Source organism: Schistocerca nitens, chromosome 2, assembly GCF_023898315.1.
Source record: "Schistocerca nitens isolate TAMUIC-IGC-003100 chromosome 2, iqSchNite1.1, whole genome shotgun sequence".
Lineage (NCBI taxonomy): Eukaryota > Metazoa > Arthropoda > Insecta > Orthoptera > Acrididae > Schistocerca > Schistocerca nitens.
Window position 1 is genome coordinate 260,220,156 of NC_064615.1, and position 23,970 is coordinate 260,244,125.

Genomic DNA, 23,970 nt, shown 5'->3' on the forward strand with positions numbered 1-23,970 from the left:
TTTGGGTTCTCCATAGATGACTCTGTCAATATTGTCTCTGACGCTATTCCCTATGCTCAACTGGATTCTTTGTCGACGACCTTTTCGTCCATTTTTTCTCCTGGGTTAGGCCGTGCACACGACTTTGAAGCTCATATCACGCTCAAACCCACTGCTCGGCCTAAGTTTTTTCGGGCTCGGCCCATTCCTGTGGCCCTTCGTGATCGGGTCAAACAGGAGTTGGATCGTCTCACTACTTCAGGGGTCTTGCTTCCTGTCACTTCTAGTGAGTGGTCCTCTCCTGTCGTTGTAGTTGCCAAGCCCAATGGTTCTATTCGTCTCTGTGGCGATTTCAAAGCCACGGTAAATGCTCAATGCCTCATCGACATTTACCCTATGCCCCGTCCTGAAGAACTGTTCACTAAACTCGCTGGAGGGCAATATTTTTCTTAAATTGACCTGTCAGAAGCTTATCATCAACTTCCTCTCGACGCTGCTTCCCGGCAGTTTCTGGTTCTTAACACGCCTTTCGGCCTCTATCAATACCAATGCTTGCCATTCGGGGTTGCTAGCGCCCCTGCTCTCTTTCAGCGCTTCTTGGAACAATTATTGCTCCCTGTTCCTGGGTGTATCAATTACATGGACGACATTGTTGTCACGGGCTCCACCACTGACGAACATCTTCAAAATCTCCACACACTTTTTAATGTCTTACAGACTGCAGGTCTTAAGTGTAATCTTCAGAAATCACAATTTTTTCAGGCATCTATCACGTACTTGGGGTTTCAACTCTCTCGGGATGGTATTCGTCCGCTTCAACAAACTGTCGCTGCGATCGATGCCCTTCCTCGCCCTACGTCTGTTAAGGAACTGCAGGCCTTCTTGGGGAAAATCGCCTACTATCACAAGTTTTTACCGTCTGCAGCGTCGGTGGCTCAGCCGTTGCATCGCCTGTTGCATAAAAACGTGCCTTTTCACTGGTCCGCGTCATGTGATGCAGCTTTCCAGAAATTGAAGACTATGCTGATACAGGCCCCGTGCCTAGCTACTTATCGACCTGGCCAACATCTTGTCCTTGCTACAGACGCCTCTCAATACGGGGTTGGGGCAGTCCTTGCGCACCGTTTTTCTGACGGTTCGGAACAACCCATTGCTTATGCCTCCAAAACGCTCACGGATGCCCAACAAAAGTATTCTCGGATTGAGAAAGAAGCTTTGGCCATCATTTATGCTCTTCATAAGTTTGGCGTTTTTCTCTATGGCACAAAATTTCATCTTGTTACGGATCACAAACCACTTGTTTCCTTGTTTCACCCATCAACGTCACTTCCCGACAAGGCTGCACACCGCCTCCAGCGTTGGGCTCTTTACTTGTCCCGTTTCAACTATGAGATTCATTTCCGGCCAACGGCTCAACATGCGAATGCTGATGCTTTGTCTCGCCTCCCCATGGGCCCTGATCAGGCATTCGATAAGGACGAACTTTTGTGTTTCCACCTGGATGTTGCCGAGCAGCGGGTTGTGGACGGGTTCCCCATCACTGGGGACAGGCTGGCGGCTGCTACGGGTTCTGACCCTACCCTCTCCCGGGTTTTACGCTGTATTCAGACGGGTTGGCCTGATCGCCCGTCCGCTAAGACTTCTGATCCGTTGCGGAACTACTACCCTTTGCGCTACCGCCTCACGGCTAGGGATGGTGTTATCCTCCTCTCCACTGACAATGTTTCGCCGCGTGTTGTGGTCCCCGCGTCTTTGCGTGCGTCGGTCTTGCGCCTCCTTCACCAGGGGCACTGGGGTGTGTCGCGCACCAAATCTCTGGCGCGCCGTCATGTGTACTGGCCTGGCATCGACTCTGAAATCGTACACATGGTCGCTGCCTGCGGCCCTTGTGCGTCACAGGCCGCTGCCCCGAAGTCATCTTTGTCACCGTGGCCTTCGCCTGAGAAGCCCTGGGAGCGCATTCATGCTGATTTTGCGGGACCCTTTTTAGGTACTTATTGGCTCCTCGTAATTGACGCCTACTCTAACTTTCCTTTCATTGTCCATTGCACGTCACCTACCACCGCGGCAACCACCAGTGCTCTCGCCCGCATTTTTTCTTTGGAAGGCCTCCCCTCTACTCTTGTTACTGATAATGGTCCGCAATTTGCCTCTTCTGACTTTGCGGATTTTTGTGCTCGTCACGGTGTTACGCATGTCACGGCCCCGCCGTTCCATCCACAATCCAACGGTGAGGCTGAACGACTGGTCCGCACGTTTAAGGCTCAAATGCGGAAACTTCTGACTTCTTCTGCTGCTGATGAGGCGCTTCTCCAGTTCCTGGCGTCTTACCGTTTCACCCCCATGGGCGATCACAGCCCGGCTGAGCTCTTACATGGCCGACAGCCCCGCACTCTACTTCGTCTTCTGCGGCCTCCCACCTCCCGGCCGCGGGTGCCGTCCCTTGGCCGGTTCACCGCCGACGACCTCGTCTGGGTACGGGGATATGGCAGGCGGCCAAAATGGAGCCCAGGCCGCATCTTAAGACACCGTGGCAGACGCCTGTATGAAATCCAGACGGACACAGGTGTTGCAGTGCGTCATTCGGACCAGCTTCGGCCTCGGGTGCCAGCAACACCTGTTCCGAATGCCGCCACACCACCCTTGACTCTCCCTGATGCTCGGGATCTTGGCACATCTCCATACTCACAACGCCGCCCTCTACCCGTCATCGCGATGCCAGCACCAGAACGGATGCCACCAGACGACGTGCCCATGCGGGAACCGGAGGACCAACCAGTGTCAGAGTACATCTACTCGCCTCCTCCTCCAACAGACGCTGACGCATCGCCCATGTCTCCTGTCATATCAACTGGACTTGCCGCAACGGGCAGATTGGTGCGTGGGGCCCCAGCAGATTCGGCCCCTACGTCTCCTGTCATCTCGACCCGTTATCATCGGGGACACTTCCGTCCGTACGGGAAGCCTCCTCCTCGAGACTTTACGTCGAGTCACACAACGCCTATGGACGTCAGCCATCTCCAGAACACATCCATCAAGACCAGTGCAACGATTTCAAAGGGGGGAAAAGTGTTGTGACTCGCCGATCATTTAAAGTGCCGCCGCGCAATTACGCACGTCCTCTACGTGCGGCGCTGTCTGCCTGCCAGCCATGCAGCAGCGGCGCCACCTAAGCGGCCAGCCGAGCAGCGGCCGCTAGACTGAGACTCAGTGCTTATCTGAACGCTAACGTGTTCACATGTCAACTTACTCTGTGACATATATGTGTTGTTGTGTCGTTTCTAAATATACTTGTTAAACTAGAAGTTCTAACAATTTTAGCCACAGGTTACTATATTTTTTTGTTTTGTAAAGTGCACAAATTTACATTTTCGTACATTTGATGCAAGTTGCCTGTCTTTGCACCACTTTGAAATCTTATCAAGACCTGACTGAATATTTGCACAACTTTTTTTCAGACAATACTTCATTACATATAATTGCACCATCTGCAAAAATCTGAGTTCATCATTATATTGTTTGCAAGGTAACTGACATACAATAGGAACAGCATGGGTCCCAACATACTTCCATGGTCCATACATGAAGTTACTTCTGCATCTGTTGATGGTTCTCCATCCAAGATAACTAGCTGGGTCTAGCTGTGTCCTGCCTACCAAAAAGTCTTCAATCCATTCACAATTTTGGATTGATACACCATATGATCATACTTTTGATAATAAGGATAAGTGTGGTACTGAGTGCAAATGCTTTTCGGAAATAAAACAATGCATATACCTGACCACCCTGATCCATGGCTTTCAGGATGTCATGTGAGAAAAGTGCAGTGGCAAAGTCCATATCAATTCAGGCAGCCTAGAAAAAAATCTTACCTTCATAGTCTCAGATATTATTGAATTTAGCATGTGTTAAAATGAAGGACTAAGTAAGGAACACAATTTTTTTTTTTTTTTTTTTTTTTCCTCTCTCTCTCTCTCTCTCTCTCAAAACAATTTCGGCTCCGAGATACAGCCCTCCTCAAAGATGACACTGCACATACCACTTTGAGGATGTGAATTTTGGAAAAAATTTTAAAATGCTGTATCTCTGGAACAGTGCTAGATAATTTGTTGGTTTTTTATTTACTTGAAAAATAATTGCTTTATGATTACAAAGAAATCCTCTGTTTGGACTTATCTGTCAAGGTTCTTTTCCTGTAGCATTCTGAACTTTTTTTATGATTTATAGGGAAAAAAAATTTTTCAAAAATACCAACCCATAAAATTTTTATTTTTTTTTCTGTTGATTAGTACCATATAGTTCTACGTTCCCTGAAAAGGAGAGCTTCCACTTTTTGGTTGAACAGGTTTTATAAGCAATTGAAATTTTTTGGCTTTATTACCACATAACAGGCTCATAAAAATCAAAACTAGCCTTATTTAAGATAATTTTTGTTTTGAAAGATGAGTAAAAGACTCACTTTTCAAGCATTTGAAATGGGTCCAAAATGTATGTGAAAGATCCAAGACTTAAAGGTTTCAATTTATACAACTTCTATGCACTCTGTTTTGTACTGAAATTAGCCAGTCAATGAACTAAAACTGTGTTCCACTGCTTCAGTATCTTTCTTTGATATAGAGTGATGTCTTCCTGTTGAAACAATAGGAACTGGAGCACTCACAATCTTCAAAACATTGTGATCAGGAAGCAAGCATTGATGGTGTTGTTGCTGTCCTTCAGCTGGAAACCTATATCCAGCAGCTGGTCCATGTGGTAGCATAAAGTTCACTACAATTTCATTTAACTCATAACTGGTGTCTATAATCTCTGCAATCCACCAGTCACAGACATACACACATGCCATAAACATCCCCCTTCTCAAGTTGTGAATCTGAATATTATCCTGCTGTTTCTGAGGTGTTGGACGAACGAACAAAATTTCTTCTTTCTTGCTCTTTAAAGTGCATGCAGTATGTGTTCGCCCATCACTTTGAGTCCAAAAATGTATCTTCTGAATTCCTTTCAAAGGAGTGGTTTGCTTGGACCATTCTTCTTTTTTCTGCTCACAACTGGTAACGATTTTTAAAATGACTAGGAGCACCATCAGAAACAATGATGATCTTCTCTGCCCGTTTGCAGTTGAAGAATTTTGCACATTGCTAGCAAAGCATGTGCTGAGTCATGTCCTGTGTCATCACTTATAACTGCAGCACTTGTGGCCTCATTTTGAAAATATGTCACTCCTGTAAAAACTGAAACCTGGTCATTACTCAAATGATACTCTTGTACTTCTTGAGGGAGAATTACAGAGCAGTTCTCAGCAAAATCACAGTGAAGACTTAACATAGTTTTTCAGCCTGTACAAACCCTTTCACTTCTGCAGTGTGTTGTTGTTGCAATTTCTTCAGATGCTGGTGTGTTACCGCTTTCACTCATCATTTACAAATTCATCAATGAAACTGTCAAAAGCAACAGTTTCCTTAATTAGTTTATTTTCCTACCATGTCACATATGTAATTTTTGCAGAGTTATCTGCTACATCTTCCAGGCCAAGTGTCTGCAAAGACTGTCCTTCCTTTCCAGGAAGTCAGCACATTCTGTAGACTACTAATGACTTCACACACCCAACCGAGGTGTCAATGTCATGTGCCCCAGTAAGTTCTTCAAAGTTATCACACAAAGTTCAAAATTTGTGCAGTACACACGTAGGTAGGTGTGGAACTACCCACTTAGGTCATAGTGCATAAAATTTTGATGTTCCAGTATGTGAAGTTGTATAGTTGCTCTTCTAAATTGCAAAAGTTTCTTTAATACTGTGAGTCATGTACCTCTTCACTTTCACGAATTTTTGACCTTCAACTATTACAGTTACAGTGTCTTTTTTGTTGGCACTTTGGCGGGAACAGTCCTATTTATCTTCCAGATAAAATGACTGCACTATTTGAACTTGAGCTGCATCCACAGGATGACCATAATAGGGATCTGGTCTTCTAAAGACTACTTTTACAGACCTCATATTTCTTGATTTGTCTTCCATGTACTTCGATTCTGATAGAATATGGTTCAAAATTGTTTTCTTTGAAAATGTCTCTCGAATGACAGTTAAAACTTGCACCTTGTCACTGTAGGATGCACAATATTCAATAGCTTAATTGATATTTGTGAAAAATTCCTGGCAAGAGGTGCACGAGTGCTTTGGTTCATTTTCTTCTGAAGATGGAATTTCTGCTTTGAAGAGTGTGGTCAGTTTTGCTGTAGTGTATTCATCCATAGCTTTAGTAATTTCTCTGTGCTTTCTTGATGCATAGAGCTTATGATTCATCTTCACTGACCACGGTTTCTTAACAGGACTAACACCTACTTCTGTAGCTGACTGATTCGGGGTATTTAATTCTTCCTCTATTGATGCAAAATCTGCACCATCTGCACCATCTGCACCATGGGACATTGTTGTTATTCTGTCAAAACATTTATAACACAAAAAATTGTCACAAGAAACGTCTTCACTTTGAAACAGAGACTTCAAATGAGAACCTTTATTCCCTATCCAAACTTTTTATTATTATTATTATTATTATTTGTCTTATATATCACTCTTTTATAGATTACAAATAGTCAGCAAACTTCACTCTCCTGTGGCCCTGGTCAGAAGACATTTCAAACAGTCCTTTTCACAAAACATACTGCAACTGTCTCAACTGGCAAATTCCTCACAAAAACACATAACTCACAGGGTGGTCTCAGATTTCTTAGAAGCCTCTTCAGTAAACAAATTAGCACTGAACAACTACAAAACAGTAACCTGCAATGAACAACCACAATAAAGAAACTGACAAGAAACTAGAACAAAGAGTAAGCAATATCTGCAACAATGAAAGTGAAAAGAAATAACTGCAACAACGAAAATGATAAGAAATAACTGCTCCAAAGACAATAGAAATAGACATTGTAACAAAGTAATTAGTAAGAAACAACTTCACTGAAGACATTCATTACCTTTGAAAATTAAAAAAAATGATTTATAAAATAAAACCTGTCCAACTTAAAGGTGGAAGCTCTCCTTTACAGAGAATATGGTACTACATGGTACTAATCAACAGAAAAAATCTAACTTTTCTGGATTGGCATTTTTGAAAAAAAAAAATCTGTAAATTATTAAACAAATTCAAAAGGTGACAGTAAAAGAACTTTGACAGACATGTCCAAACAGAGGATACCATTGTAATCACAAAGCAATTATCTTTCAAATTAAAAAACCCTAATGAAATACCTAGAACTGTTACAGAGATAAGGCATTTTAAAAAATTTTCTAAAATTCCCATCTTCAATATGGTGTTTGCAGTGTCATCTTTGGAGGCCTGTATCTCGGGGCAGAAATTTTTTTGGAGAAAACAAAAAAATGTGTTTCTTATTTACTCCTGGATTTTAACATATGCTAAATTCAATAACATCCAAGACTATGAAGGTAATCCCCCTGCCTGAAGGGATACCGATTATGCCAATTTGTGTTTCATATGATCAATGTTTCCTGTAGTTACTAAAAGAGACAGGAAAACAGACCGATCAGGGAACACACTAGCATATGAGACATAATTATCTCTGGAATGAAAAGGAAATAGATGTACGTGGGACATGTCTCCAGGTGAATGGATGCTAGGTGGATCTAAGTAGTTCTCTGCTGGATTCCATGGGATACGAAAAGACCCAAATGGCAGCCTAGTGAAAGGCGGGTACACGACAAAAAAATGCACAAGGACAACAAGAGTGCACGTAACCAACGACCATAATTCACAGAAAATTCTGGAGTAGTCTTTAACCAGCAGCAGATGCAAAACAAATGTCACTAATGATGATATATGTTATCTGAGCTGAATAAATACACCAATCAAAACAAGTTTTGCATCACCTCAGTTCTGACAATTCTGGAACCTGTACAAAAAAATTGGAATAGAGATCAACATAAACATCATTTCCACGCTATTTATTGCTCGTGAAAACCCGCATTGCATGTTGTACCACCACACAGCAAGACCTTCAGAGGTGGTGGTCCAGATTCCTGTACACACTGGTACCTCTATTGCCCAGTAGCACATCCTCTTGTGCTGATGCATGCCTGTACTTGTCATGGCATATTATCCATAAGTTCACCATGGCATTGTTGGGCCAGACTATCCCACACTTCAACGGCGATTCGGCGTAGATCCCTCAGAGTGGTTGGTGGGTCACATCGTCCATAAACAGCCCTTTTCAATCTATGCCATGCACGTTCGATAGTGTTCATGTCTGCATAACATGCTGGCCACTCTAGTCGAGCGATGTCGTTGTCGCCGGTTTCGGTTCTAGGCGCTACAGTCCGGAACAGCGAGACCGCTACGGTCGCAGGTTTGAATCCTGCCTCGGGCATGGATGTGTGTGATGTCCTTAGGTTAGTTAGGATTAAGTAGTTCTAAGTTCTAGGGGACTGATGACCTGAGAAGTTAAGTCCCATAGTGCTCAGAGCCATTTGAACCATCTGATGTCGTTGTCCTGTAGGAAGTCATTCACAAGATGTGCATGTGGGGGTGCAAACTGTCATCTGTGAACACAAATGCCTCACCAATACGCTGCCAATATGCTTGTACTATCAGTCGGACGATGGCATTCACGTATCGTACAGCCATGACCACCAGTGGCATACGTCAGCCCTACATAATGCCACCCTAGAACAGCAGAGATCCTCCACCTCGCTGCACTCACTGGACAGTGTGTCTAAGGCGTTCAGCCTGACCAGGTTGCCTCCAAACACATCTCTGATGATTGTCTGGTTGAAGGCATATGCAACACTCATCGTTGAAGAGAACTTGATGCCAATCCTGAGCTGTCCATTTGGCATGTTGTTGGGCCCATCTGTAACACACTTCATGGTGTCATGTTTGCAAAGATGGACCTCGCCATGGACGTCAGGAGTGATGTTGTGCATCATGGAGTCTATTGCGCACAGTCTGAGTCATAACACGACGTCCTGTAGCTGCACGAAAAGCATTATTCAACATGGTGGCATTGCTGTCAGGGTTCCTCTGAGCCATAATCCGTAGGTAGTGATCATCCACTGCAGTAGTAGCCCTTGGGCAGCCTGAACGAGGCATGTCATCGACAGTTCCTGTCTCTCTGTTTCTCCTCCACGTCTGAACATCATTGCTTTGGTTCACACCGAGACACCTGGACACTTCCCTTGTTGAGAGCCCTTCATGACACAAAGTAACAATGCAGATGCAATCGAACTGCGGTATTCACCATCTAGGCATGGTTGAACTACAGACAACACGAGCCATGTACCTCCTTCCTGGAGGAATGACTGGAAATGATCAGCTGTCACACCCCCTCTGTCTAATACGCGCTGCTCTTGCATGGTTGTTTGCCTCTTTGGATGGGTTTAGTTGCATCTCTGAACAGTCAAAGGGACTGTGTCTGTGATACAATATCTACTGACAACATCTATCAATATCCACAGTCAACATCTATCTTCATGAGTTCTGGGAACCGGGGTAATGCAAAACATTTTTTGATGTGTGTAAAATTCTATGATGCTTAAGTATAGTTACGTTTCTTCAGCTGACAAGATATTTTATAACTTTTTTTTAATGGTGACCTTTTAAGACTGCCTGGCTTAGACTCAGACAACTTCTTTGGGGAATACTTATTCAAAAATGATTGGTATGTTGTTTGAAAATAAATTGTACTCTGCATTAGCATTATCTCTAATATAATTATCCCTCCAGCCAATCACCTAGCCTATGTGTATTGTTTGTTTTATAATTATTCTCTCCTGGGGCTCAGATGCACTATAAGGGACACTGAAGATATTGAAATAAGCTTTCAGGCATTATGATCAAACAGTCCATTTGTAAACTTCTCAAATATGGGACGGCTACCTTAATGATGGTCTGCAAAACAACTATCAACTGAACAGTAGTGACCAATCAAATGAGGCAGCGCAGTTGTGAAGATGCTGGACTCTTATTCAGGAGGATGGAGCTTGCCCCGTCCAGTCATCTTTGTTTAGGTTTTCCATAGTTTTCCTAAATCATTTCAGTGCAGGGATGGTTCCTTCAACAAGGCCACAGTGAACCACTAGTCATCCCTTCATTTAACATGTGTGTATAACTGTCTTGAGCAGCTAGTTTGGCAGCCCACAAGCAACAAAATATCTTACACCTTTCAGCTACAAACAGGCCAGACCTTATAGATGGCATCAGTTGAGAGACAGGGATTGGTGATCATGATGTCATCAAGGGGGCTATGGCTACTGAAGTTAACAAATCAGTTTAGAAAGCTAGGAGAGTGTTTCTGCTAGAAAGGGTAGATTAGCAGTTGTTAGCATCTCACTTACACAATGAATTAACATCATTTAGTTCTAGTACGATGGGTGTAAAGGAAATATGAGCAAAGTACAGACAGATTGTAAACCGTGCGCTGGAGAAGTATGTCCCTAGTAAGTGGTTTAAGAACAGAAAAACCCACTGTGGTTTAACAATGACATTTGGAAAATGCTGAGGAAGCTAGGCTGTTGCACTCTCCATTGGAAAGAGAATGTACAAATGATGACAGGCAAAGAATAGTAGAAATTCATGCACCTGTGAAAAGATCTATGCACAAAGCATACAACAACTACTACCATCATACTTTCCAAAAGATTTGGCAGAGAACTCAAGAAAATTCTGGTCCTATGTCAAATTCCTAAACAGACCTACAGCTTCCACCCATTCACTCTTAGACCAATCTGGTGTGGCAGTAGAAGAGAGCAAAAAGTAAGCTGAAGTTTTAAATTTTGCATTTAAGAACTCATTCATGCAGGAGAATCATACACGCATACTGTCGTTTGACCATCACACACAGCAATAAGCATCCCTGACATAGAGAAGCAACTAAAAGAGTTGAATACAAGTAAGTCACCAGGTCCTGATGCAATCCAAATTTGGATTTACAAAGAATACTCTATGGCACTGGCTCCTTACTTCGGTTGTATTTATCATAAATCTCTTGCCCAGCTCAAAGTTCCACATAACTGGAAAACAATTGCAGTTGACTCCTGTATATATGAAGGGTTAAAGACAGGACCCACAAAATTACAGACAAATTTCCTTGAGACTAAAATGTTTATGTCCATGAATCATCACCGTTTTAGAAAACATCACTCATGCAAAACTCAGCTTACCCTTTTCTCAAATGATATACTTTGAACTACCGATAAAAGGCAACGAGAAGATTGCATATTTCTAGATTTACCAAAAGCATTTGACACAGGGCCACACTAGAGACTGTTAACAAAGATACGAGAATATGGAATACAGTTCCAGATGCGTAAGTGCCCCGAAGTAATAGAACCCAGTATGTTGTCCTAAATGGAGATTGTTAATCAGAGACATGGGTATTGATATGAGTGTCCCAGCGAAGTGTGATAGGACCACTATTATTTTTTACATACATATATGATCTGGCGGACAGGTTGAGCAGCAATCTGCAGTCGTTTGCTGATGACGATGTGTTGTATGGGAAGGTGTCAAAGTTGAGTGACTGTTTAGGAAGATACTAGATGACTCAGACCTAGTTCCTAGTTGCTGTGATGAATGACAGCTAGCTTTAAATGTAAAAATACATAATTTAATATGGATGAGTAGGAAAAACAAACCTATAACATTCAGATACCGCGTTAGTAGTGTCCTGCTTGACATAGTCACATTGTTTAAAAATCTGGACATAACATTTCAAAGTGATATGAAATGGAACAAGCATGTGAGGACAGTAGCAGGGAAGACAAATGGTCAACTTCGGTTTACTGGGAGCATTTTGGGAAAGTGTGGTTCACCTGTAAACAAGACCACATGTAGGATGCTGGTGTGAGCTACAGCTCAAGTGTTTGGGATCCACACCAGGTCAGATTAAAGGAAGACATCAAAACAATTCAGAGACATACTGTTAGATTTGTTATCGGTAGGTCCGGACAACAAGCTGTATTACAGAGATGCTTCAGGAACTCAAATGGTAATCCCTGGAGGGAAGGCAATGTTCTCTTTGAGAAACGTTATTGAGAAAACTCAAGAGAACTGGCACTTGAAGCTGGCTGCAGAACAGTTCTGCTGCCATCAACATACATTTTGCATTAGGACCACAAAAATAAGATATGAGAAATTAGGGCTCATACGGAGGCACATGGATAGTCATTTCCTCTCAGTCTATTTGCAAGTGGAACAGGAAAGGAAATGATTAGTAGTGGTACAGGGAAACATCTGCCATGCACTATCCTATACCTGTATACTTTACTTACACACACACACACACACACACACACACACACACACACACACCACTCATAACACCTATGCCCCTACATGGTGCCAGCTGGACTAACAGCGCCAATGGTGTACTTTAACAGGTGGAATGGTTGCGGTGGGGGTAGTGTTGGATGAAGTGAGAAGAGGGAGATGGAAGTGGGAGGCAGGGAAAGGGACTGGGGTTAGGTGGCTAGCAGCTTGGAAGGAGCAGTCTGTTAGCCAGCTATGAATGTGAGAAGGAGGGGTTGTAGGTACACGGGCTAGACACGTAATGTGCAATTATGAGGGCTGGTGGCGAGTGGCACACATCGAAGGCGACATGGGGACATAAATTGGGAGGGGGTGACAGGATGGAGGAAGGGGAAACTGTTGGATGGAGGGTGCAGGAACAGTGGGTTACCTGAGATTGAGGTCAGGACAATTTAGGAGGTGTAAAGGATGTGCTGTAAGGATAACTCCCACCTGTGTAGTTTAGAGAAGCTGGTGGTGGAGTGAAGGATCCAGATGGACAAGGCAGTGAAGCAGCCATTGAAATCAAGCATATTGTGCTCAACTGCACGATGTGCCACCAGGTATTCAAGTTTGTTCTTGGCAACAGTTTGGCTGTGGTCATTCAACATGACATAGCTGCTTTCACAGGTAGCCTTGTATCTGATGGAGTAGGATAAGTCTGTGACAGGGCTGGAGTAGGATGTACTACGTGGGTGGACTGGGAAGGTCTTGTACCTTCATTTGCCACAGGGATGTGATTAATGTGCAAGGGATTGAAAGTGGACATGACATAGGGATGGACTAGGATGTCATGTAGGTTGGGTGGACAAGAGAACAGCACTTTGGGAGGTGTGGGAAGGTTTTAGATGAGATGTCCTTCATTTCAGGGTGGAAAGAGAGGGATAATCAAAGTCCTGCTGAAGGACATCGTTCAGTTTTTCTAGTCCAGGGCGACACAACGTGATGAGGAAGGTGTTCCTCTGTAGCTGATTCTTGGGGGTAGTGTGAGGATTCAGGATGTGTAAGAAAACAGCACAGAGAATCAGTTTGTGGACTAGGTTTGGAGGATAGTGCCTGTGAAGGCCTTCGCAAGGCATTCAGCATAGTGGGCAATGGAGTTCTCATCACAGGTGGATAGGCTGCATAGGAGGGATTTCTTGGTGTGTAAAGGATGGCAGCTGCCGAAATGCAGGTACTGTTGTTGGCTAGTGGGTTTAACATGGACAAAGGTTGTGATGAAGCAAGGTGGAATCTTTTTACTTCTCCTCTTGTTTTGCCACATGCCTCCTTAAAATTCATTTTTTCATGTGTGACTAATTACTATTAACATACGTGAATATAATCTGCATTTTCATAAAATGCAGATTATGCTAGCCTTCAGTTTTAAAGAATATAGCACCAGATCTAATTTTGTGCTTATTTTTGTGTATGTAATTAATTTTCTAATTCATTTTGACTATCCCTAGTTAATATCTTTCATTATAGGATGAATTCAGTAATTGTTTCATAACTTAAATTCTATTGTTGATTTATAAAAAAATATAAATTCTATAATAATTATAAACATTTGGAGGAATAACTAATACACTCTTTAAGTATTTATTTGGCTCTATTCAAAAACATGTTAGCAAAGGCAACCCTTAATTAATTCCAAAGTAATGACCAATTGTGTCAAAAGTATTGTTTGTATAGCTATATCTGTTAATTTCATCACTTAAACAAATAATTCTGCTAAACTAAACACTTGTAGCAGAAGAAACCATTAAAAGAAGTAAGTTTTCAATGTATTCAGTTAATTTAATGAGTTAGGTTTTAATTGCAATTTCTGTGAATTACACATTGAACAATGTGTAGTTTCAGTGCCTATTATTGTGATGATATATAAGAGCCCGATTTTTGGTCCCGAAACAGTCAGTCCACGGCCAATTTTCAGACGAGGAACCTGTATTGGTTAGGTCAACAACAACGCACCAACTTAACAGTGGAATAAGGGTAACACAAATAGGCCATGTGTTAAAACAATGACAGTGTCTGTTCAATATGTACTGTATTATTCTGCAAGAACTGTGTGATTTGGTTTTTACTGCTCACAGATTTTCAACGGAAAACTATTGCAGCAGTATACTGACATATACCTGCGAACTATTAATGAGGCTTATCAAAATTTGCCAATGGTTAAATGGCCATATTAACTGTGTCATGTTGGAGGTAGGAGGGGGGGGAGGGGCGGCTTGTGAAAAGTGAAAGTAAAGAACTGTGAAACGCAACTGTGCAACTGTCGGCTACATCATTTACAATAATCAGTGTTGAACTTCCACCCCCCATTTTTCAGCCAGTATAACAACGCAGTACGTCGACACCAAGTACTATCAATGAAGAAATAAAGCAGACGAACGTCACAAGATGTGGATAGAGCCATCAGACAGGAGGGCCAAGGTGAAGCAGATGGGAGAGAAGGTGTTGAGGTGGTGAAGGAATGTAGATAAAGTGCCTTGGCCCTGAGTCCAGATCATGAAGATATCATCAATGAACCTGAAACAGACTATGGGTTGGGAATGTTGGGCAGCTAGGAATGTTTAATCTATATGGTCTACAAACAGACTGGCATAGGATGATGCTTCGTGGGTGTCCAGGCGTGTGCCACAGATTTGTTTGTATACCTCCCCATCAAAGTAAAAATAGTTATTGGCCAGGATATAGTTGGTAAGGTTTATAAGGAATGATGTAGTGGTTTTGGAGTCTAAAGGACACTGGAAGAGGTTTTATCTGATAGCGGCAAGGCCATGTGCATGAGAGATATTGATGTGTACAGAGATGGCATAAATGGTGACGAGTAGGGATCTAGGAGGTAAATTGGTGGGGATTGTGGAAAGTCGGCAAAGGAAGTAATTAGTATCTTTGATGTGAGACTCTAGGTTTCAGGCAACTGGGTGGAGGTGTTGGTCAACAAGAGCAGAGATTCTTTCTGTGGGAGCACAATAGCCAGTTACAACAGGCATCAAAGATTGTTGCATTTGTGGATTTTAGGACGCATCTGGAGGGTGGGTGTGCGAGATGTTGTTGGGGGTGAGGAGAGCCAGTATTGGAGGTTATTTTGGCCTTCTGGGATGGGATTACTCTGGCAGAGTTTGTAGATGAAGAAGTCTACCAGTCAAGGAGGTCTACTGTCAGGTAGTCGCGGTGACTCTCATGACCGCGGTGGAGCCTTTGTCTACAGGGAGCATGATTAGGTCAGGAACTGTTTTCAGACTGTATATGGGTGTGCTTTCTTCTGCTGAAAGGTTAGTATTGTTAGGAAGAGACCTGGGGCAGGATTGTGAGGCCAAGTTGGAGATAACATAATATGATTGTATAGATAAAAAAATCTATACTCACCAAGCAGCGGCAGGAAACACACACTAAAAGAAGGCTATACTTAAGAAAGCTTTCAGAGCCAGTGGATTCTTCTTCTGACCCACTGTTCTGGGTGACTTTTCTGAAATTGACCCCTTTTCATAAACCTCTACAGTCTTTTTCCTTCACCCCTCTTCCTTCCCCTTCAACCCTTCTGCTGGCAGGAGGAGTCACTGGCTCCGAAAGCTTGCATAAGTATAACCTTCTTTTAGTGCATGTTCTCCTCCCACCACGTAGTCAGTAAACTTTTTTATCTATCCAATTACATTATAATGTCAAAAATTGATTATATTCAAGTTAGAGGCAAGGAGTTCCTGAAAGGTGACCGGAGGGTGGTCAGGTGGGAGGGTCATGACTGGATGGTTGTAAGAACTGGGAGAGGCAAGGTTCAATGTTGGGATTAGGTTGGCTTCGGTTGGAGGGACTGGTGAAAGCAACCCTGTCATATACCAACTCTGCTGCAAACACTGCACACTTTTTTATGTCGGTGTGACTACCAACCAGCTGTTCACATAGATAAATAGCCACTGTCAAACTGTTGCCATGAACAAAGCTGACCACCCGGTGGCACAAAATGCAGCTGAGCACAACATGCTTAATTTCAATAACTGCTTCATGTTCGGGGCCATCTGGATCCTTCCTTCCACCATCAGCTTCTCTGAACTACACAGATGGGAGTTATCCTTACATCACATCCTCTGCTCCTGTAATTGTTATGACCTTAATCTCAGGTGACCCACTGTCACCACACCATCCACCCAACAGTTTCCCCTTCCTCCATTCTGTCACCCCTTCCCAATTCATGTCCGCGCTTCACCTTCAGCGTGCGCCTCTTCCTCACCACCTCTAGATTTGTGCATTACATGCCTAGCCCAAGTACCTGCCACATCTCCAATCTCCATTCCCAGCCGGCACCCCCAGTCCCTCTCCCTGCCTCCCGCCACTGGCCCTCTACTCACCTCATCCGACACTACCCCCCCCACGACAACCAGTCCTCATGCCAAAGTACAGCATTTGCACTGTTGGGTCAGCTCAGCTGCCACATGTAGGGGCTTAGAGAGAGAGAGAGAGAGAGAGAGAGAGAGAGAGAGAGAGAGAGAGAGAGAGTGTGTGTGTGTGTGTGTTTTACTCTAGCCCATAAAAGGCAAAGGATAACTCGAAAAGCTACAAAGTTTTCCTTCTTTTGTGTGTGCCTATCGACAGCTCAACACTTCAGCTTTTTGGTGAATTGTCTCCATTAATCAAAAAGTATTTACTTCTGTTTGCCCTTGTATTAGGCTGCAAAATTCTGTATCATTGTACAATGAACCTTGGGTCTAATACTGACTGTCAGAAATTAAAGCTGTTAACATTCTTGAACTTTATACCACAATAAGTGTTTCTAATTAAGTGATTAAATTACGCTGTACAAATGTGAACACTCCATCGAGTCCATCTCACGTAGGGAAAACAGATTTTTAATGTATACACTGGGCAAGTAGTAAGATACATCATTAAACCCTACTATGTAATACCATTACGTGGCCTGAATGTGACTGATGACCATAGATGTTAAGTCCCATAGTGCTCAGAGCCATTTGGCCTGAATGTAAAATGACAAACAAAACAGAAATCAGTATGTGTGGACACAGGGAGGAAGTTGACATAATTTACTTCAGTTGAAGAGTGGAATGACAGTAGAACGATCTCATAATGTAAATAATAGTGGGGGCCTACATATAAAAGTAAAAAATATTGCCGAGGAATGAAATAAGAAAAAGTATTATCACTTCTGATTAATTTTGGTGTAGAAATGTGTAATAAACTCAGAAGCAGTTGGATCTATGACGATTAGAGAATAACTGTGCACTGAACTTCACTAATACCGTGGGCATTCCTATGATAAAAATAACTTAGAAGTAGACTCCAATCATTTGACAGTAGCGCAAACGTTGCAAATCTTGTGCTATAATATAACGATGTCTGCGGAGGAAATGAAAACCAATGGAGGATTAGAAGGCTGGTGGAACTATCTGATACACAATTCAGATGTATCATCTGATAAGGAAATGCTAAGCCGCGGAGGCGGTTGTTGTTTTACGTAGGGTACTCGAAAGGATAAACCGGGCAGCCATGCGGTTGAATATTACCCTTTAGTACAGTTTCTTACGTGCTGCCTTAATATCATTTGTTTACTCGTCGTATTCCGCAAATAATCTTTATTAAGCCTTGCAGATTTTTCGGTAACGAACACTCGTCGCCAAAGAAAAACGTCCTTATTTGCTGATAATTTGTGTTTCGACTCAGCAACATTATTTCCACGTCAGCTTCTGTTTTGTGTTAACGCTAATTCCACCTAATTCGCGTTATGGCTTTCCCGTAAATTGTTGACACACAAAGTATCTGTATTCGGACCAATATTAGATCCATACATTCCACTCATTTTTGGCGTCTGCTTCGAAACAGAAAACAGCTAAATTTCTTAACTATTTAACGATACTAAAGTAGGTTTTGTTGTTTTACTTTTAAACAGCTCGCCGACACCCACACAACTTTCCGCCTTTTCCTCCACCAAACGGAAAATAGCGAAGTGAAATGAAAAGGTGGTAAAGATTTTCGTTCTCTGTAGCAACATTAATATAATTTGTAGTTACCTGAGAGAGTAATGAGTTCTGGCAATCCCTTTTTGCTAGAAAGCGAACGCAAAAGGGTAGATAAATCAGTCATAATGTAACAGAATACTGTCAATAGCGAGGGCAATCAGGTTATGACAGGCAAGTAGTAATGTATGGAAATAAAATCGTTTGACTTCACTGTAAAATTATAACTACAGTTTCCACTGATACTTAAATTTCCAAATCAACTTCACTGTTTATGTACTATACTTGAACCGATGTTTTTGAAGTGGAGAAATCAAACATAGTCTTTGCTCGTTGCCAGACATGCGACTTGACGTGAGGCAGAGTAGTGAGTGGTGTTTAGTGAATGAGCGAATACTACAGTGAAGTAGTGAAAGTAAGTTCGAGGATGCATGACAGTCGTGTACAGATATTGAAGATATTTCCAGTATTTACTGTCCTGTTTTCATTATGGGTTCTGTATGTGACGCTTAGAGTTCTTGATGAAACTGGACAAAGTTTTTTGGTTTTCGTATTGTTGCTATTGCAAGTCTATTTAAACTGGGTGGCACTGCTACTTGGAAACCGCAACTGCACAGCTTCAAGAAGTCAAGATAAAAGTTACTTCAGCTGGGAACTACTGAGTGCCGCTTCCGATGATCACGACTTCAGTAACTCATCACCTCCATGGAATAGTAACAGCGAAAAGAATGTTGAGGAAAACAAATTTTATGATTACGATTTTGTTTCGAACACAGACATTGCAATGCAAAGAATTTGGTATTGCCCTCGCTGCTGTCAGAATTCTTTCATAAAATGTTCCCATTGCTCAGTGTGTAAGAAATGCATTATTGAGCGGGATCATCATTGTATTTTCTTGGGAACGTGTATTAGCATGAAAAATATCACATACTTCATTATTCTGTTAATTTACACTGGTCTAACATCTTCTTATGTCACTCTGTTGTTGTGCAACAAAATGAATTTGCTTGACTCCTCTACTACAGTGTTAATGGAGCACTTCTTTCCAGTATCATTTGCGAAATGGTTATCGGGCGAAGAATATACAGATAACCTAATAGAAAAATTGCTGTTGAATGTGTGCGTGTCGTTGGCTCTATTTAGTTTGGCATTTGCCGCCTACTATTTGTGCAAAGCAGCAAGAAGTAAAACTAATATTTCCTTCCTGAAATTTACAAGAAACAATCCATCGCATTTTAGAAAGCATAATTTCGTTAATTTAATATTCCCAATGATTCTAATGAGGTATTTGCCTTTCAACGTAGCGTCCAACACCCACAAAGAAAATTAAGTTTCGGACCACGACTAAAGTGATAAAACCAAACACTTCTGCAAACATTGTATAAACTTCAAGCAAGATTTAGATCTGATCTTCATAACTCGATTTGAGTACATCAAGTAAAATAACACGCAATTTAACTGTCAAATTCATAAACTTGAAATTCAGACCTCTGTGCAAATGTTTGCTAGATTTATACTTTCTGTGTGTAATATATTCTGTGATACTGTAAATATACTGTTGTGTGAAAATCACTTAAGATGTGTTGTAACATAAAATGTTACTAATCTTCAGCAGTTTTATTGTAGATCCCAAATGGTAAATTGATATATGGAAATATTCCTGGAAAAGCAAGCAGTTGAGTTTGATAAGCATGTTTCAAGGAGAAATTAATGAATTTTGCTTCTAAGTGCACTTTTAAATTGAAAGAATAAAATAAACTAACACACCAGTCTTTAACAGAATGGTGAGTAGTTCATATGTAACTTTTTTGATTCTCAACCCATTGCTTAAAAATGTTCTTTATAATCTAGAACTTCATTACGTGTGTTGTACTGAGTATTCTGGGAAACTTTTCACATAAATTTGTTTGTACCAGGGTCTATTAAAAAAACTGAAGGTAAAGACAGTAGCACCAGTCATTTGCATATTATTTCTGTATGTACCACTCACTGACAGTTAACTGAACATATTGACAGTTAGCTGAACATGTATTTAAAGAATTCTGAACCCTTCTGTGTTATTTAGGATGTGGGGAATTGTATAGCACAAAATGTGAGAGAAATAATACAATTTTATTGTAATACAATATAAATGGATAGATAAAAAAATCCACTCACAAAGCAGCAGCAGGGACACACACACACACACACACACAAGGATTTAAGTTTTACAATATTTTGGAGCCAGTGGCTCCTCCTCCTGACAGAAGAGTTGGAGAGGAAGGAAGAGGGGTTGAAAGAAAAGGACGAGATGTTTAAGGAAAGGGCTAAAGTTCAGAAAAGTCACCCAGAACCCCAGGTCAGGGGAGACTAACCTGACAGAATGAGAAGGAAAGACTGATTATCAGTCTTTCCCCCTCATTCCATCTGACAAGTCTCCCTTGAGACATAGTGATTGCCACCGTAAAACTTTGCCAACATGAAAGTCCCTAACACTATGTTTTCCACAATTTGTGATTCACACTTTTTTCCCCTCTGTAATTTACCTTTTTTTCTCATAATCTTGTATTTTATGGTGTGCCTGCCATGCCTCAGAAATTGTTATTGAAAGGCAATGCTATATCCCCCTGAAGAGCATTTTTCGGTGTCAATGGACTATACTCCAAATTAGCAGAGAGAGACTATTCCTGAAAGTAAAACCTTATTTTGTGAGCTATCAGACATTATTTTAGGAGGAAGAAGTTATTGAACTTAAATTATTGTCTTGAGATTGAGGGCTACTTGAATGTGATTGAAATGGCAGTTCTTGGTTGATTTTATTGTAAACAGCCTGTACCAGATGTGCATTTTCTTTGATGGGTTGTGGCTTCATTGAACAGTTTTACTCATTTTCTCCACATTAGGGAAAGTTAGGTGTCTTCTTTGTCCCCACATCAGTTTTCCTTTGTGTAATTGTTTTCAGTAGTTAGTCTCAGCTAAAATTTTGGGTTCCAGAAATTGTAAAACACCTTTAAGATTTACTAGTTTGTTAGTACAGGTACTTCTAGAAATCATTGGAGGTGAGTTCTTGATATTTTCCATATTTGTTGTAGCAACTTTCTAAGTTATTTTTAACATTGAATTGACACAATTGAGAAGCTCTAAAACCATTCTGTATTGTTTGCTCAGAAATGCTTTTCATGCTTCCTTTAGTATCAATCCAAAGTTTTCTTATGTTTTACGTCCAGAGTTGGATAAATATTTTAATGGTTGAAATACATACATCCATTAGCTGTAAAACATGTGTTGAATTAGGAAATAATGCACACCTGTCATCTGATTTGAAGACTTGAGTTGTCTTTTACTACTTTAATTTTTTTATTTCATATGTTGTTTTATTCCTGCAATCAAGTATTAAACTTTATTGCTTAGTGACTTAGATAGTTACTATCATGTTCCATGAATCATTTGTGTGGGTCAATCCATTTCAACATTTTTGATTTTCTTGATTTTTTTATCATGACTTCCCTATAAACAGACATTCACAAAACACTGTTTTAAAAATTTTTGTAAGTCATAATTTTTTCTGGTAGCCGTTTTTACAATGGCGGTTGGGCAAATTTTAGTGGAAATCGACGTTTGTGGAAAGTTTAATTGCCAAGTTATTTTAAAAGATATCAGAATAATTCAAAAACCAGTGTGCTCAGCATGAAATGAGCTTCAGGCATAATTTTTTTAAATTTTTCTATCATGCAAGAGAGTCTCTCAAACTCTTTCTGTAAAGACTCTGAAAAAATTTATCAATCTTCACTTTTTAAGGCCTTCAATTTTCATGAAAGAAGAAAGACTCACCAATAATATGTTATATCTGTGTTGTGTACTTACATAACTACCTGCAGTAAAAGTTGCAGTCCTGAGAATGCACTCCTGTTTTTTCTAGAGCTTTTCAAAAATGGCCAAAACCCTTCTAACGTCAATATTCGCAGGTCAATATCTAAAAAGGGACTGAATGAAAACAAGTGAAAATTTTACAGAATGTTCTTTATTCTAATGGGAATATCTCACAAAAAAATCATGACTGAGACTCAACTACATTGAGAGTAATAGAGCAGCAAATTTCAGTAAAAACGCTACCCCTCTAGATGCTTGTGCAGTGCCAAGTTAGCAAACAAGGGCTTGAAATGATTACAGTTGACATTGGTCAAATGATGATTAAATCATTACATACAATAAATGATTAAATATTTCTACTTTTAAATAACAATGGGCAGAGATAACAATTGGTAAGAATTCTAATTCTTAAAATTAATGGTACATTTGTTGTACTACACTTGCGTATAGTATACACATAATAATGTTTCTCCATGTATACAGATTTAAAACTTCAGTTGTAACTACTTGCCAGCTGCAATTTTCATTAGGGAGTTAAACAAACACGATATTTCATTGCATAGTTTACCAGTATGTTGTGTGTTCTACCAGACACTTTATGAATTCCATTGGAGTTACTTTTCATATTACTTTCTTTGCAGGACCCAAGACAATACACAAGTGAATAAGAGTTTTGTAAGTGTAGATATGAAGTCTCCCATCTTCAACTGTTTTCAAGAATAGTAGATTTTTCAAGTATTGAAATGAGTTGTTTTGTGGGTGAACTAATAAGTGAACAGTGCCATAAATAACACTATAAGAAGAAAGTGCATCAAGCATTAATAAGAGTGAGTGACTTGCCAGCTGAAGAACAATGTTTGTTAAAATTAAGAATTTCGAAAGAAATTTCTAATATTTGTTATTACCACAAAGATAAATATTTAGACAAATACAACCACATTTTTGGTAAAAAGTGTTGTGACCCATTTGGTACTCACAAAAAGCCAGTTAAAAATGGTTTGCGTAAAATGCTAGTTAAACACCTAAACAAAAAAATGTGGATATTAACCTAATTAATGGACAAGCTCTATGCCCAACTAGCGCATCAAGAATATTTGTAAATAAAGCAGTTGAAAAAGTGGCAATTAGTGTTGAGAATGATCCTGAATTTCTTCCTGGGCCTTTTGAATTGGTTCAGGATGAAGCTTTGCATCAAGTAGAATCAATCTGTGAAACTTTGGAATTATCTCCTTTACGTAAAATAACAAAGCTCAACAAAGACCAGTGACTATCAGCTTTGCAAAGAAAAACTGATAAAATTACAAGTGCTGTCAAGCGAAAATTGGAAGAATCTTTTCATAATGACTTAGATGCTCAGAATGGAAATAGTACAGAAAATGTACAAAGTGAGTATGATATACTTATTACCAAAATGAAAGGAAAATTCAAAGTTTCCAGTAAAGATAACAAAATTAAGATAATTAGCCTCTTGCCAAGATCAGGGTCAAAGAAAAAATTAATCGAGGAATTTGGTGCATCTGAATACATGGTAAAGTTAACTACGCAGCTAGTTATGGATCAAGGTATCTTACCACTTCTTTCGAAAAGACAAGGTGCCAACAAAGTACGTGAAGTTGTTATTAATAGTGTTAAAGAATTTTACGAGGATGATGACAATAGTCGCATGTGTCCTGGTAAAAAGGAATGTGTTTCAACTGTGACTGACAATGTTAAGGTGCGGAAGCAGAAAAGGTTAATTCTTCTCTCACTGAATGAGCTCTACAGCCTCTATAAACAAAAATACCCAGATAACAAAATTGGCCGCTCTATGTTTTGTGTTCTACGACCAAAGTGGTGTGTTCTTACGGGTTCATCAGGAACTCATACTGTATGCGTTTGCAAGCATCATC

At 40.8% G+C, this 23,970-nt stretch overlaps 2 protein-coding genes across 3 annotated transcripts in view; one reads left to right on the forward strand and one right to left on the reverse strand.

The window, feature by feature from the left end:
* Nucleotides 1–18,503, reverse strand: part of LOC126235987 (uncharacterized) — a 264,030-nt gene extending 245,527 nt beyond the window's left edge. For both annotated transcript variants that reach the window (XM_049944978.1, XM_049944977.1), the window contains exon 1: nucleotides 18,287–18,503. In XM_049944978.1, the coding sequence (XP_049800935.1) occupies nucleotides 18,287–18,359 (73 nt within the window). In that variant the 5' untranslated portion in view covers nucleotides 18,360–18,503. The remainder of the gene's footprint in view (nucleotides 1–18,286) is intronic.
* Nucleotides 18,504–18,617: 114 nt separating this feature from the next.
* LOC126235989 (putative ZDHHC-type palmitoyltransferase 2) lies at nucleotides 18,618–21,038 on the forward strand. Its single transcript, XM_049944985.1, has one exon. The coding sequence runs from the start codon at nucleotides 18,618–18,620 to the stop codon at nucleotides 19,560–19,562; it is 945 nt and encodes a 314-aa protein (XP_049800942.1). The 3' UTR covers nucleotides 19,563–21,038.
* Nucleotides 21,039–23,970: the final 2,932 nt, after the last annotated feature.